Source organism: Camelina sativa, chromosome 10 (assembly GCF_000633955.1).
Source record: "Camelina sativa cultivar DH55 chromosome 10, Cs, whole genome shotgun sequence".
NCBI lineage: Eukaryota > Viridiplantae > Streptophyta > Magnoliopsida > Brassicales > Brassicaceae > Camelina > Camelina sativa.
The window spans coordinates 24,216,503-24,232,242 of NC_025694.1; the positions used below are offsets into that span (position 1 = coordinate 24,216,503).

At 37.6% G+C, this 15,740-nt stretch overlaps 5 protein-coding genes across 5 annotated transcripts; all 5 read left to right on the plus strand.

The window, feature by feature from the left end:
* LOC104719776 (probable protein S-acyltransferase 6) lies at positions 261-2,813 on the plus strand. The gene is made up of 5 exons (XM_010437743.2): positions 261-674; positions 1,212-1,394; positions 1,481-1,771; positions 1,863-2,096; positions 2,182-2,813. Exons 1-5 carry the CDS (start codon positions 591-593, stop codon positions 2,611-2,613), a joined length of 1,224 nt encoding a protein of 407 aa, XP_010436045.1. The 5' UTR covers positions 261-590; the 3' UTR covers positions 2,614-2,813.
* On the plus strand, positions 3,340-5,105 carry LOC104719777 (double-stranded RNA-binding protein 5-like). The gene is made up of 4 exons (XM_010437745.2): positions 3,340-3,529; positions 3,616-3,871; positions 3,976-4,195; positions 4,278-5,105. The coding sequence occupies exons 2-4, from the start codon at positions 3,626-3,628 to the stop codon at positions 4,985-4,987; spliced, it is 1,176 nt and encodes a 391-aa protein (XP_010436047.1). The 5' UTR covers positions 3,340-3,529; positions 3,616-3,625; the 3' UTR covers positions 4,988-5,105.
* On the plus strand, positions 5,146-5,412 carry LOC109126905. The gene is given in 3 exon segments (XM_019230816.1): positions 5,146-5,197; positions 5,229-5,323; positions 5,326-5,412. Coding segments are annotated over 3 exon segments (234 nt in total).
* On the plus strand, positions 8,429-9,466 carry LOC104720672. Its single transcript, XM_010438550.1, has one exon. The coding sequence runs from the start codon at positions 8,429-8,431 to the stop codon at positions 9,464-9,466; it is 1,038 nt and encodes a 345-aa protein (XP_010436852.1).
* LOC104719778 (glycerophosphodiester phosphodiesterase GDPD2) lies at positions 12,185-14,624 on the plus strand. Its single transcript, XM_010437746.2, has 7 exons — positions 12,185-12,338; positions 12,435-12,619; positions 12,907-12,966; positions 13,062-13,343; positions 13,672-13,767; positions 13,883-14,079; positions 14,207-14,624. The coding sequence occupies exons 1-7, from the start codon at positions 12,269-12,271 to the stop codon at positions 14,430-14,432; spliced, it is 1,116 nt and encodes a 371-aa protein (XP_010436048.1). The 5' UTR covers positions 12,185-12,268; the 3' UTR covers positions 14,433-14,624.

Sequence of the window (15,740 nt, forward strand, 5' to 3'; positions counted from 1 at the left end):
TTTTTTTTGGACAAACATATGCAATTGGTAAATTGTTTATATGTTAAATTGGCTGTAAAACAAATGTTTAAATTTAATTTCCGTTATCGAATCTCTTTTATGAATGACAAGGTCGACTAGTCAAGGTAGGAAACAGACCACTAGATAAACGCCACGTCAGTTAATTTCGTTCTTCGCTTTTTTGGCTTATAAAAAAAGTGTTAAGCTGCTGAACTAAAACGACGGTGACAGACTGACATTAGCTATAAGCTTACCAGTCGATTTTTAAAATATTGATTTATCGCAGAGTGTGAGAAAAAAGAGAAGCAAAGAAAAAAAAAAAGAAGTAAAGTGGAGGAAGGAAGAAGAAGAAGCCAAGAGCAAATCTAAGTTCTCTGACTACTCATTTTCATGTCGGAGACTTGCCGGAAGCCTAAGAACCTCTTCAACGGAGACTGAAAAGCTTTTTAATAAAAAGTTTTTATTTATTATTTCTCTTGTTCTTTCGGTTATCTTCGTTTTTAGTGTTTTCCCCTTCGCTTACTTTTGAAGAAATCAAGAGAAAGCGATAGCGAGAGTGAGAAGAGAGAGAGAGAGAGAGAGAGAGAGAGATGTATGTAGTGACGCCTCCTCAAAGATCCGGTTTGGGATCCGACTTTGATTTACGAGTTTACCAAACATGGAAAGGAAGCAATGTGAGTTTTACATTATTTATGTGAAAGCTTTAGGTTTTGGAAATTTTAACTTGTGTGCTTATTATACTTGAGAGATAATTTCTGTTTGTGGTTTTTTCTACTGTGTGGAGAATTCTGTGTTCATGGGCTCTCATTAGTCTGTTCCAATTTTGTATAGCTTGAAAATTGGGACTTGTGTTTCGCTTTTAGGGTATATGTCTGTTAGCAATCCAAGCTTATGATGTCATTGTTGGTAAAAGTCAAGAAGCTCTCTGTTTTTAGGTCATTACACTGAAAAGATGTAATCTTTAGCTTTAACCAAGAACTTAGGAGGGGTATTATCTCATTTTGCTTGCTAAATTTATCTGACTGATTCCATTTACAAATGGTTATATAGCTGATAATGTGTGTATATTGAAGGTTGTTCTTTGGCTTTTAATGTCGAATCAAATATAGTCTAGTAGTAAGGTGGACTGAAAGATTTTGAAGGTCTTTGCTCAATGCCCTCTACTCAAGTGTTGTAACAAATACTCTTTTATTTTGGTCCCATTTCTGCAGATATTTTGTCTTCAAGGAAGGTTTATCTTCGGGCCAGACGTGAGGTCGCTTGGTTTGACCATAAGTCTCATTGTGGTCCCTGTTATTATTTTCTGCATCTTCGTCGCTAGCAAACTAATGGAGGACTTCTCTGATAGTTGGGGAGTATCAATAGTCTTTGTTGCTGTTGTCTTCACCATCTATGTGAGTTATCATAAGCTTAACTTTGCATTGTCAAACGTTTTCTGTGACTGGCTCGGCTCATTCATAACAACTGATGCTTCCCTCAGGACATAATTCTTCTGATGCTTACATCCGGAAGGGATCCAGGGATTATCCCAAGAAATTCTCATCCTCCTGAGCCAGAAGTTCTTGATGGAAACACAGGATCAGGGACAAGCCAAACTCCAAGATTGCCTCGTGTAAAGGAAGTAGAAGTTAATGGAAAAGTATTTAAGGTCAAATACTGTGACACTTGCATGCTCTACAGACCGCCTCGCTGCTCACATTGTTCCATTTGCAACAACTGTGTAGAAAGATTTGACCATCACTGTCCTTGGGTTGGCCAATGCATTGCTCAAGTAAGTTTCTCGGCTTTTTTTTTGTTTTCATGTCCTTTAGTTTCTGACATTAGTCTATATAATTCATCTCATGCTCCTTGGAAATTTGCAGAGGAACTATCGATTCTTCTTCATGTTTGTCTTCTCCACGACTCTTCTCTGTGTATATGTGTTCGCCTTTTGTTGTGTCTATATACGGAAGATCAAAAAATCTGAAGATATAAGCATCTTGAAAGCAATGCTCAAAACTCCAGCTTCCATTGCTTTGATAATCTACACATCCATATCGACGTTCTTCGTTGGAGGCTTAACATGTTTTCATCTCTATCTCATCAGCACAAATCAGGTACCCTAATCCTTTGCCTCGTTCTGTAAAAAATATCTCATTTGCTATGCGTGTTTGATCGTTTTGAGCTTCTTTTATTCTGTAGACTACATATGAGAATTTCAGATACAGTTATGATCGGCGTAGCAACCCACATAACAAAGGAGTTGTTGATAACTTTAAAGAAATCTTTTTTTCTTTAATACCTCCTTCAAAGAACAACTTCAGGGCTATGGTACCGAGGGAAAATCCAATGCCGTCGAGATCAGTTGTTGGTGGTTTTATGAGTCCGAACATGGGAAAAGCCAATGATGATATTGAAATGGGGAGGAAGGGTGTTTGGGCTATGGCTGAACATGGTGGTGGCAAAAATGATGATAACAATGAACGTTTTCATGTTAACGACAACGAGTTATCACCAGACATGAGGACCATAGTAGATAGTGGTGAACAAATCGATAGGCCAAACAATCACCCGAGGAACTCAAACTGGGAAATGTCACCAGAAGTTATGGCCTTATCAGCAAGAAGAGCTTAGAAACAGGATAAGAGAAAAACTGAGAGGTGTTTTCAAATGTTTTATTCATTCTTGTATTGGGTGTGTGTGTTTTAGTTGTTTTAGTAGTATTATTTCAGACAGTTAAATCTTAAATCATTGTGTGTTAGTGTGATCTATGACTTTTAACAGTACTTATTTTTCACACTGAGAAAACAAAATGAATACAGACGATTTTCATACTGTACTTTGCATATGATAAAATAGCTGAAACTGAATTTTCAGATAAGTGGACCATAAGACCAGACAACTCTTATTATACTAGTGTTCATCGAAGCACGGCTCTGCAATAAATGCAAAAGAATCATAAAGGCTTCTTTCTAGTTTCTTCTTCTAAGTTCTGAGGAGAAGAAAGACCAAAAACTTTGGCTTGTTTAAGAGAAAGGTTAGAGATTGAACATTACAAGCCAACATTTTTGGTTTAACAAATTTAAAGATTAGCAATACATAGGTATATTTGACATTGAACAAAGACAAAGACAATGAACAGAATCAACAAATTGGTCAAACTAAATATGAATAGCCTTACTGTACCAGACTAAAAAATAATTTTTCACAAACATTTATGAAGAAAAAATAACTGTTTTTAACTGAGAGTGAAGGTAACTGACCAGTCAAAACACCATAGACGACAGAGATAATAAAGAGAGTCAATAGGAGTGCTCATAAGTGTGATTTGTATGCACATGTTATAAATTATATAAAAAGACGAACCATATTTCAGTTGAAATGTCAATAGGAGTACTGTTTTAGCATCCTCTAGTCCTCTTTATTTAGAACCTTTTAGTACCTTACCATGTGAGTGAAGAGTTCAAAAACCTCTGCAAAAGCTCTCTTTTTTTATCTCTCTCTCTCATTAAATCTTACTTTCAAACACTAAATAGCCAAACTTCAACAGGTAGGTTTCTTTCTTTGTCTTCTCTTAGACATACCAAAAGAGATTTGTGGTGTTGACTTTGGGTTTGATTTTGGTGTAATTTACAGCAAGAACAAAATGTATAAGAATCAGCTTCAAGAGCTTGCACAGAGAAGCTGTTTCAACTTACCATCATATACTTGCATGAGAGAAGGACCAGATCATGCTCCAAGATTCAAAGCATCTGTTAACTTCAATGGTGAGATATTTGAGAGTCCTACTTACTGTTCTACTCTCAGACAAGCTGAGCATGCAGCAGCTGAAGTTTCTCTTAACGTCCTTTCTTCTAGAGTCCCTTCAAGATCCTTAACTGCTAAGATTCTTGTAAGTTCTCTCTGTGTTTTCTTCTCGGTTTTGATCATCAAGCACAAAAAACTGCAAGAAGTGTTATCATCTTATATCTTCATGTCACTCTCTCTATATTCAAGGATGAGACAGGGATTTACAAGAACCTGCTTCAAGAGACGGCACATAGAGCTGGTCTTGATCTACCTATGTACACAAGTGTGAGATCAGGATCTTGTCACTTCCCTGGTTTCTCTTGCACTGTGGAACTTGCTGGGATGAGGTTTACAGGAGAATCAGCAAAGACAAAGAAACAAGCTGAGAAAAACGCAGCAATTGCAGCTTGGTCCTGTCTGAAGAAAAGTACTCATATTCCACGTTGTTCCATAACCCCAAAAAGCTTCTCATTCTTCTAACTGAATCCATTCTTTATTCTGCTGTGCAGTGTCAAGCTTGGAATCTCAAGATGAAGAGAAGGAACAAGAAGCGGTAGCAAGAGTACTCTCAAGATTCAAACCCAAAGAAGTAAGAAGAAGAGAGACGACAACAAACCAATGGAGAAGAAGAACAAGTCATCAAGATGCAACAAACAAGGATTTGCTGTTTGAGAGATTGAGATGGATCAATCTATTGACCAATCAAGCTTCATCTTCACCATCATCATCAACAACACAGAATCGACACAAGAAACCAAGTTTCATCTCTCTAATTCCCCCACCACCACAGCCTAAATCCTCCAAAATTCTGCCATTTAGAACAAATCTCCAAGAAGCTAAGCCAGAGACAGAGATGATCATCACAAAGTCGTTTCCTTTACCAATGGCTGATCATAAGGCCAAACTCAATGAATCATCATCATCAAACAGCTTCAGTAAGCAATCGCCATTTTCCAACAATGGCAGATACAATTTCGTCGGAAGTTGTAGCCTAATAATAAACTCTAATAGACCAGCTCCAGCGGTTCATATGAGATCAGTTATCCCGGTTTTCGCAGCTCCACCATCAAAACCGAACGCATCATCGTTACCGTCGTCAGTTCATGATTCTGTTACAAATACGCCGGGACTGGGAGGCCAAGAGAAGAAGAAGAGTTCAAGCTGTGAAAGGATCAAACTTGGTTTAGAATCGAGAGTTTTAGATAAAACCCATGATTAGTTAGCTAATTTTGTGGTTTAAGGGATTAATCTCAAATTATATATCCTTCCTTGCTAAGTGTTGTCAGTTGTCACATAGATCATCATAATTCATAATAGACCAGAATACGTTTCCGTTTCTTGTTTTTTATTTTTTTTCTGGTCCGACATGAATTTTGAATGCTTGCGAATTGCACAGAGAACGAAAACACTGAGGGAGAGAGAGGGAGAGAGAGAGAGAGAGAAGAGCATTAAATTGGCGAAGAAGGAAGAGGAAGAGAAATGTGAGTTGTTTTGCAGGTGAGAAAGAAAACAATAAATGGGGTTTTTGTCCTCCTCCATTAATGCGCCGAATGCTCTGTTCTGCTCTGCTTCCCACTCTTCTTCATTAATGGTTTGCTCTCTATACCGTCGGTTCTAATAAATAATACTTTAATAATAGATTAAAAAAAAAAGAGTTAATATTTCGATTCCACACACATCCACAAGTTACATTTTTGTGTGAAAATTAAACAAGTTAACATTTTGGACCATATAGAACATGCATTATATGAAAATAATTCCACTCTAAAATGCATGGAAGTTCATACACATCCACATGTCAACTTCCATATAATGCATGAAAAAAATACTTCCATAATATCAATTATCATAGACATAAGTTTATGCATATGCTATTCCTATAATGAAAGATTTTTTACATTATGAATTATGATTCTAAGTTATATTCTATAATGTCAAATTAGGCTAAACACTTTCTGGAATCAGATAAAGTGCAATTGTGTTTTCGATTGATGTTAAATTATCGTTGACCCCAAAAAAAAAGTGGACGATGAAATATATTATATATAGAATCACATTGAAATTTGGTATGGTAATCAGTCCTCCTACTATCTGGATCGGAACCACATCATTCAATAGATGCCATCAGCATCCGCAAAACAAGACCATCTCCACTCCGTTGTTGCAAGTGTAGCAAAGATGCATTTTACCAAGTGTAAAGAGAGAAAACCCGCATGTTTCACTCAGGATCGGAACAACTCTTTCACTAGATTTGGTTTTCAACAAGGTGTTGAACAATGTGAGAAACATGGCACAAAGTTTGGTAATCCAAAATCTCAAATGGACGATCTCTTCCCTCTAGTATTGGGTGGCGAATTAGCTCTCCTTCTTCCAGTTTGCAACTTTGTTTGTTGTCAATCATTATTTGTGTATACAAACAAACCACGAGACTTGCGTCTCAATCATTTGGGCCGATACATTAATTTGTGGCCATCTATCTAACTTTCTCGTGGGCCGTAACAAACCGAAACATAAATCTAAAGTGGTACCTACCAAACCGTATTACCTACCGGACACAACTCAACCGGCCACTTGTTTGGCTTGGATTTTCATTCATAATACTATTTTCCAGGTTTGGAAACAGCTTATACGTTTTGACAATTTTTTATGACGTGGATCCGAGTAGCAGAAAGCTCACATGTGGTTGGATCTGATCTCTGACCCACGAACCTACCATAAATCCACTTTCTCATTATCCTGACAGATATATCTTGCATTATTACACGTCAAATTTTTAGTGAACTTAAAAAAAAAATAGAAATGCAATCCTTTTTTTTTTTGACAATAGAAATGCAATCCTTTTATTTTGTTTGATTTCCAAAAATGGGTTATCAATATTCAATACAGTGTTACCCTATTCTTAACTTGCAAATCAAGCTTAACAGATCTTGTATATTAATAATAGGAGATCTATATATATATATATATATATTTATTTATTTTAACTCGAAATTTAATAAATTATTTATTGGAAAGCACTTTAAGTGTATCCTTATTTACCATAATCATATATTTTGTTTAAATCTTCCTTTACTTGCAAGTCACGGTTAATAAAATATTGGTGAATGGAACAAATAAATTATTTTTACATTTTGAGTGTTAATAAAAAAAAATATTTGTACTGATCAATAATGATCAACGGAAGAATGCTCTTTTCTCTCTCTTCCGGTTCTCTTGTCTACTGGTGTCGGTTCTTGGTGACCGTTGTCTCTCTCCTCCGTGGAACCTTTCTCCGGTGTCCCCCATCGTGGCCAGTCTGCCGGTTTTTACTCGCATTCTACCCCCATGATGTTGTTTGGGATCATCCAGAGTGGGTTTTCCCCCATTTCACCACTTTTCCAACTTTCTTTAAAAACCGCCACACTCCGATTTCTTCTCTGATTAACCGTTCAGCGGTTGCAAAATTCTTCTTATTTAAAGAGTGTTGGATTTCCCAGTCTCCCTACACGAAATCATTGTTCTTTCATACCCGGCTTTTGTCTTACCCTCTGTCTAAAAACCTAACCCAAGAAATGGCCAATCTCAATTTCCCTGCCGCTGGTGCTTTCGATATTCCGGGTAACCTGTGCGACCAAGCAACGAGATCCTCTCAATTCAGTCTTCTGGTACGCCCGACAAACCCTCGTCGCCAGAACCTCCGTGCAATGATCCGATTCTTTCCTCGTCTTTGGGGGATGGATAATTTGGTCATTGGACGTGTTGTCGAACACGGTCGTTACCAATTCCTCTTTCAGTCTAATGAGGCATTACAACTAGTGTATCGACGGGGTCCATGGAGTTTCAATGAATGGATGGTGGCAATGGAACCGTGGCAACCAAACCTACCAAATGAAAATCCCCTCTCAATCAATTTCTGGATTCAAATTCGAGGAATCCCACTGCAATTCTTCACTGCTCCAATGGTGCGGTACATTGCAGAGACATTGGGAACAGTGCTTGATTCTGAGATTGAGAATTTAGCGGGTGGTAATGTCGAATTCGCAAGAGTTTGCATCCAATGGCCGCTCGATCAACCAGTCATCTTCCAACGCCGGTTCCGTTTTGGGAATGAATGGGCTGAGCTCTCTTTCAAATTTGAAAGATTGAGAAACTACTGCTTCCAGTGTTTTTCTCTATGACATGATCTCTCTGAATGCACAGAAGAACCACAAGAGGATGTTGATGCTCATAATCCTCCACCACCACCACCAGGGGCCATGATCAATGCTCCTAGAATGGTGATTCCAAACCAACAAATCCCTTATCCTGTTATTGCTCAACCCGCAGTCAATCAACTTGGACATCACGATCGTCTGGCCCTCCCACCTCTGCACCAACCGCAAGAGGAACTAACAGAACTGGTACCTATTAATGGCCAGATGATCTCAATCGGAGACCTTCGCAGTCTCTATCACAACTATACTACGGTTGCTGACCCTTCTGAAGCAGAAGCACGTCGTCGAGGTCTGATCTTAGCACTGGAACATACAGGGAACCGCATCCTAGAAGCGGTAACACGTCCTCTACCTCATCTAATGACCCAACAGAGGAAACGACGCAGGATGTCTTCACCAATGGATGCCAGTTCATCCTCTAACACCAATGACAGAGGCGCGGCGGGCCCGGTTCCGCCAGATAACCAATGAGGATAGCCAGTTGGAACTGTCAGGGAATGGGGAAGTTCCCTACGGTTCTACGCCTTAAGGAGATATGTCGTCAATATCTTTTGGACGCAATCTTCCTCATTAAGACGAAGCAATCAAAGGATCATATTACTGCAGTTGCTGTTTCTCTAGGTTTTACTAATTTCTATATTGTACCGCCTCAAGGCCTCAGTGGTGGCTTGGCTTTGCTTTGGAAACCTTCTATCGATATCACTATTTTGTACCAAGATGCAAGACTTGTAGATTGTTCTATTAATGACAAAATCTCTACTTTCTACTTGTCTTGTGTTTATGGACATCCTGATCCACAATATCGATATGAACTTTGGGAACGTCTACAACGGCTAGCTGTCAACCGTAATGAAGCCTGGATTATGATTGGCGATTTCAATCAAATTCGGAATAATAGTGAAAAGATTGGAGGCCACAATCGAGATGCAAGTACATTCCATGACTTCAACAATATGATGTCTACTTGTGACATGCTTGACTTGAAGCATATTGGCAACAAATTCAGTTGGAGTGGACAGCGAAGCATTATGAAGAATGGTATCCGAACTAAAGAGCTTATACAATGTTGTCTGGACAGAGTTGTTCTGAATACAGAATGGTTCTCCTACTTTCCGGCATCAACTGCTGAATTCTTAGAACCAATAGAGTCAGACCATCGGCCTATTGTCGTGGATATTTTGACAGAAACAAGGGTGAAGAGAGGTATGTTCCGTTATGATCGTCGCTTAGCAGACAGAGAGGGTTTTATGGTTCGATCAGTCTCCTACTCAGTGTTAGTTAATGGTAGTCCTACTGGCACTATCACCCCAAAGAGAGGCATCCGCCAAGGTGACCCTATTTCTCCCTATCTGTTTCTCTTTGTTGCGGAAATGTTGACACAGAAAATGCGGCAAGAAGAAGCAAAAGGAAATATCACAAGCTTATCAATAAGCAATAACGGTCCTAGAGTCACTCATCTTCTGTTTGCGGATGATTCACTATTTTTCTGTAAAGCCAATCAGTAGAATAGTGCAGCCTTTGCTCGACTTTTAGAACAATATGGCTACGTATCAGGACAAAGAGTGAACCACAATAAATCTTCCATCACTTTTGGTTCACGTGTCACATAAGAAAAACAAGGGATTGTCCGAAACAAGATCAATATCACCAACGTGGGAGGCTGTGGAAAATATTTAGGTTTACCAGAGGAATTCTCAAGGAAGAAATGTCAGATGTTTGAGTATATTGTTAAGAGGGTGCAAGGAAAAACAAAAAACTGGCACACCAAATTTTTGTCAGAAGGTGGTAAAGAAGTCCTACTGAAGTCTATTGCACTAGCGATGCCAACACATGCTATGAGTTGCTTTAAACTTCCGGTTACTATATGTCAGGAGATCACGTCTCTCATACAACAGTTTTGGTGGGGATCAGATGAGTCGAAAAAACGAATCCCATGGGTTGCGTGGAAACGTATGAACCTACCCAAGTCAGAGGGTGGATTGGGTTTCCGGGACATCGAAAAATTTAATGATGCTCTACTGGCCAAACAAGCTTGGAGAATCATGACATCACCGGAGTCTAATATACAACAGGCATCCTTAAGCCGGAAGTCTTCTCATGGTTGGCGATCAATTTTACAAGAACGTGATCTACTACTCAAAGGGCTCCGATATCAAGTCGGAGATGGTGCAACAATCAAGGCTACAACTGATCCATGGATTCCATCTCATCCACCACGACCAGCAACTATTCACTCCTTACCTACAAATACAGTTCTCAACGAACTATGGCAAGCTGGTGGACGTCAATGGGATGAGTCGAAGTTACGTCAGCATCTTTCACTTGAAGATGCGGACTTTGCCCGACGCATATATATTCCCCAACATCAATGCCCGGATAAACTTATCTGGCATTATACCAAGAATGGAGTTTACGCCATGAAATCAGGCTACTGTTGAGTCAACATTTGCCCGATGACGATGAACAAACTACCCCTCCACCTGGTAACCCTTTGGTAAAACAGAAACTATGGAAAACATTTCTTCCACCAAAACTAAAACATTTCTACTGGCGAGTGTTATCTGCTGCCCTAGGAACTGCTCATGAACTCAATCGTCGAGGAATCCCAATTGAAGAAACCTGCCAACGGTGCTGTCAAGGTACCGAATCAATAAACCACATGCTATTCCAATGTCAGTATGCTTCAATAATATGGCGACAGTCCAATCTCCCTACTGTTCCCACATTTTCATCATCGCTTGAAGATAACGTTGAAGCATTACTGCTCATGTACAACTCTGGCTTGGATAAAAATGCACAACATCTACCTTTTTGGATTGGCTGGCAAATATGGAAATCAAGGAATGATCTTGTTTTCAATAAAGTAACTTGGAAGACAAGTTCAGTACTTCAGAAAGCTAAAGATGATGTGGAAGAATGGCTATCTACAACACAACCATCATTACATCGGCCTCATTGCAGTACATCATCAACAAGTTCAATTTCCTCTTAGTGGCAACCTCCTCCAAGAGATGTGGTCAAGGTAAATTTTGATGGCAGCTTTCACTTACACAATGGGAGCATAGGAGTAGGATGGATAATTCGTGATGAAAGACGATCTTATCTATTGTCCGGCAGCTCAAAACTCAAACAAGCATCTACACCTCTAGAAACCGAAGGACTAGCATTATTACATGCTACTCAATTAACATGGTGTCGAGGCTACCGACGGGCAATATTTGAAGGAGACTGCAAGTCTTTGGATGATCTTATACATAGAAGAACAACGAATATAACTATGGATAATCTCCTAGTTGATATCCGCAGTTGGGCGGATCTATTCGATAGGATTTCATTCTCACTTACACAGAGGGAATGTAATCAAGCGGCTGATAAGTTAGCTCATTATCAACCAGAAATTAGTAAAACATATTTTAGACCTTTAATGTTTTTACGGAACTATTTATGTAACGACTTTGTAATAAATTCTGTTTCCTAATAAAAACGTTAAAAAAAATATATATATATATATTTGTACACGTCAGATTTTCGTGGTTCCACGCAGTAATCTTATTTTTAATTGAAAAGCTATTGCCGCCTGCTAGTCTAATTGCTTCAAATTTGACCAACTCATCTTGTAATCAAATTACTTTAAAAGTTCAAAACATTGATAAAAACGTGTAAGAACATATATGGATTTAAATGGAAATTACGTGTTCAGATTGTAACTGCATTTTTTATGTATGTCAAACGCACTTTTTTAAAATTATTTCTTGAACAAACTATTACATTATAATTCTTTTCACACAAGTTTCCTTTCCAGAATAATTTAAGGTTAATTTTTTTTCCCCTATTTTCTGTTTACCGGTCTGAATTTTGGAATTGTTTTTCTATTTATGTAGGAATCTTTTAAATAAATCCAAGAATATATTGTATCACTATGTTTGGAAAAAAATGAAAAGAAAAAAACCAAAAAAAAATCATAATTAAAACGGGAGAGAGAGAGAGTGACTAAGCCGTGTGCAAAAGAAAAACTTATCTCCAATGAGTCATGGACACGTGTAAAAAGATGAGAACCTTACTCTTTTGCGTCGTACCAGATCCCACAAAAGGCGGGAAGGAAACTATCAAGAAAAGCACATTGCTGACGTGGAATCGAATATTCGAAAACGCAGATCCAGCTCCTTTTTTCCTTAGCTTCTTCTTTTTCTAATTACTATAAATACTCTGCAAAAAAAATCCTCAAATCCTCACACAAACATTTTTCGAAATCCCTATTTTACCCTCTCTTTCTCTCTCTCTCTGTCTCTCTCTCTCTACTCGTGAGAATGGCTCTTAGAACTGTGCTCGTCTCCGACGTCCCTAGCCTCCCGGAGTCCGTTTACGGTTTATCCGAAGGTATGATTTATCTCTCTGTTTTTGAGCTATGTCGTCGTCGTCGTTGTTGTTATTTTTTTTTTTTTCTCAAGTTCTTATTTTTTTCTGTTACAACAGGTTTAGAATTGAGCAAACCGAACTCGTTTAGGTTGCCGGGTTTTTCGGTGATCGGACATAGAGGAATCGGTATGAATGTGTTGCAATCCTCTGATCGGAGGACGAGAGGTGTTAAAGAAAACTCAATTCTGTCATTCAATTCCGCCGCCAAGTATCCTATCGATTTCATTGAGTTCGATGTTCAGGTTGGTTCTCCGAATCTTTGATTTGATGTTCAGGTCATGAGGTCAGAGGGGTTGTTCCATTGGGGGTTTATGTTTTTTTAATGGAAGAAGATGCTGATTTCGATTTTTTTCTTTCTTTGGGTGGGGTTTGTGGATGAAGATGCTATTTATAGTATTTTTCTTAGAAAATTGATATGAACCAAAAAAAAAAAAAAATAAGAACAAGAAGATTTGAAGAGAAACGAGAGATGGCCAATAGAAGAAAAGTGAAAAAACGACAAAAGCTTTGTGTGGTTTTGCTTTTGTAGGTGACAAAAGATGATTGTCCTGTCATTTTCCATGATGACTTCATCTACTCTGAAGAAAACGTAAGTCTTCTTCTTCTTCTTAGATCTCTTTGTATTTTTGTTTCTCTGGATCTTTGTGGGCTTGATGGATCTGGTGTTGTATTATTTTGGTTCAGGGTATTGTTAATGAGAGTAGAGTGACGGATCTGAGTCTGTCTGAGTTTCTCCTTTATGGACCTCAGAAGGAGACTGAGAGAATTGGGAAGACCCTGATGAGGAAATCCAAAGAGGGAAAGGTTTTGAAATGGGACGTTGACTTGGATGATTCTCTTTGCACGTTGCAAGATGCTTTCGAACAAGTTGAACAAACTCTTGGGTTCAATATTGAGTTGAAATTCGATGATCATATCGTCTATGAACGAGAGTTTCTTGTCCATGTCCTGAGAGCAGTTCTTCAGGTATGCCCCAATACTAGCTCCCTTATTCCTCCTAATTCTCATAGGTTCCAATAGAGCCAATTGTTAAAAATGCTCATTTTCTGATAAAATGTGTCACATCAAATTCCTCTCTTAATGGAAATTGAATGAGAAAGGTCTCTACAATGCTAGTCCAAGGTGGATTTTGATAGATCAAGACTTGTTAACTTATCATTTTAAGACATCATGAGCCTTACTTAGCGACGTTTTGTGTTAGACCTTATTTCTACAGAGAAAATGCTTATCTTTGGTATTGTAATGCTCTTGAACTTCTTCTGTTTTCTTATTCAATTCTGTGCACAAACTATAGGTGGTCTCTGATTATGCTAAAGACAGACCAGTGATCTTCTCAAGTTTCCAACCAGATGCAGCAAAACTTGTTAAGGAACTGCAGAGCACTTACCCTGTATGTTCCATTCTCGTTCTTTCCGTTGATTAATGCCAAAAATTTAACTTAAGATCTTAGCCAAGAGTGAATATAGAGTATCCTAATTTAACAATGTTTTCTGAACTGAAACCAGGTTTTCTTTCTGACTGATGCGGGGAATGAGATTCACAATGACGAGAGAAGAAACACACTCGAAGAAGCCATTAAAGTTTGCTTGGAAGGAGGTCTTCAAGGCATTGTTTCAGAGGTAAAAGGAGTGTTCAGAAACCCAGCAGCCATTGCCAAGATCAAAGAATCTAACCTCTCTCTCCTCACATATGGCAAACTCAAGTAAAGCTTCCTTCACTTTTCTTATGCACAACCAATCAAGTTATGACTAATGTCTAAATCCCCCAAGTCTGTTTTCTTATTGCTATTGGGTCCAATCAGTGACTAGATTTTATATATTGTGTTGCAGCAATGTAGGAGAGGCCGTGTACATGCAATATGTGATGGGGATTGATGGAGTGATTGTAGATTTTGTTGAGGAGATTATAGAGTCCACGAGACTCATGATGATAAGACCACCACCATTATCATCAGCACCTTCCAAGGATGATGATGGTGCCATTACAAGACCTGAGTTTTCACAGAAGGAGATTGCTTTTCTTCTCAAGCTTCTCTCTCAATTAATACAAAATTGATGATCTTCATTCTCTGCTTTTTCTTTTTCCCCAAGTTTCTTTTTAGGGTTTGTTTTTCTTTTTAATTTTAATTTTCTTGTTGATTTTTAATTTATTATTCTGGGTGTATTGCCCAATAGTTGGAATTGGAACTGTAAATAATTTTATGTAATTTTCTTTCTTTTCACAAGGATTAGCTTTTACAAAATAAAATCAACTACTATACATCTATTTAAAAATTTTAGGAAAATATGTTATTTTGATTTACATATGCAGTGTTCTTCTAAACAAGTCAAGATTATTCTTAATCATATCCCCAATTAGAATTTGAAGTAATTGTTTTGTTCCAAACTTTACAGGATGCTTGAAGTTCCAATATTCAAACTACAACTCATGCTCTCATTCCTCTGCCTTAACAATGAAGAAAACAAAAAGACATTCGTTTCTCTTCAAGTATCAAATTCAAGAATCCAATTCCAGTAGCCATAACAGAAAGTCTCTTTTATATACCCTAACCTAAAAATTTAACAACTGATTCACGATCACTTCCCTTCAACTCAATTTTAATGTTTTGATTTGTTTCCGTGCATGCTTTATTTAAACGTTTTCTACTACGTTTTCAGCTCTACTACCATTATATTTACCACTCAAGATCTGAATTCAGTTTTCATTGTAATAAGGTTTTATACCAACTACTGATCGAGGATTGATAGTACAATCAAATTTTAATTTGTTCACTAATTTTAACACTGACTGAATCGGAAAAAAAAAAACTCAAATTTATCTGAACACAAAATCAAAGTTTATCTTCATTTTTTGTTTAGTACGGAATCATCAAACAAAATAAAATAATATATATAAAAAACGTTTTAAAATATATTTAGGAACATTAAAAATAAAGGTGACAAAAAAAAAAGAACATTAAAAATAAAATAACAGTAGTTTGAGCTTTTGATTATTAACTATTTTAAATATAAGAAAATGTACAAAGTCAAAAACTGTGTTATGTAAATATTCCATTCTGATTTAAGTAAATAAAAAAAGAGTAAAAATTGTGTTATGTAAATATTACTCTATTAATAGTTACCATTAACGATCAATGCATGCGTGGCGTGGTGTTATCTTATTCATTTTTTTTTTTTTTAAAAGGAAAAATCGTTTTTCCTAGTTGGATTAGGAATAGGACGAAGCTATCTTTGTTCCGACAGCATATATAGATGATCACAGTCTAGTTCGCAACAAACATATCTTATAGGCAGCTTCGGGTTCAACCTACCAAACTCCTCGACACAACAAAAAAAAACATCCCTCAGATATTTCACACGCTTT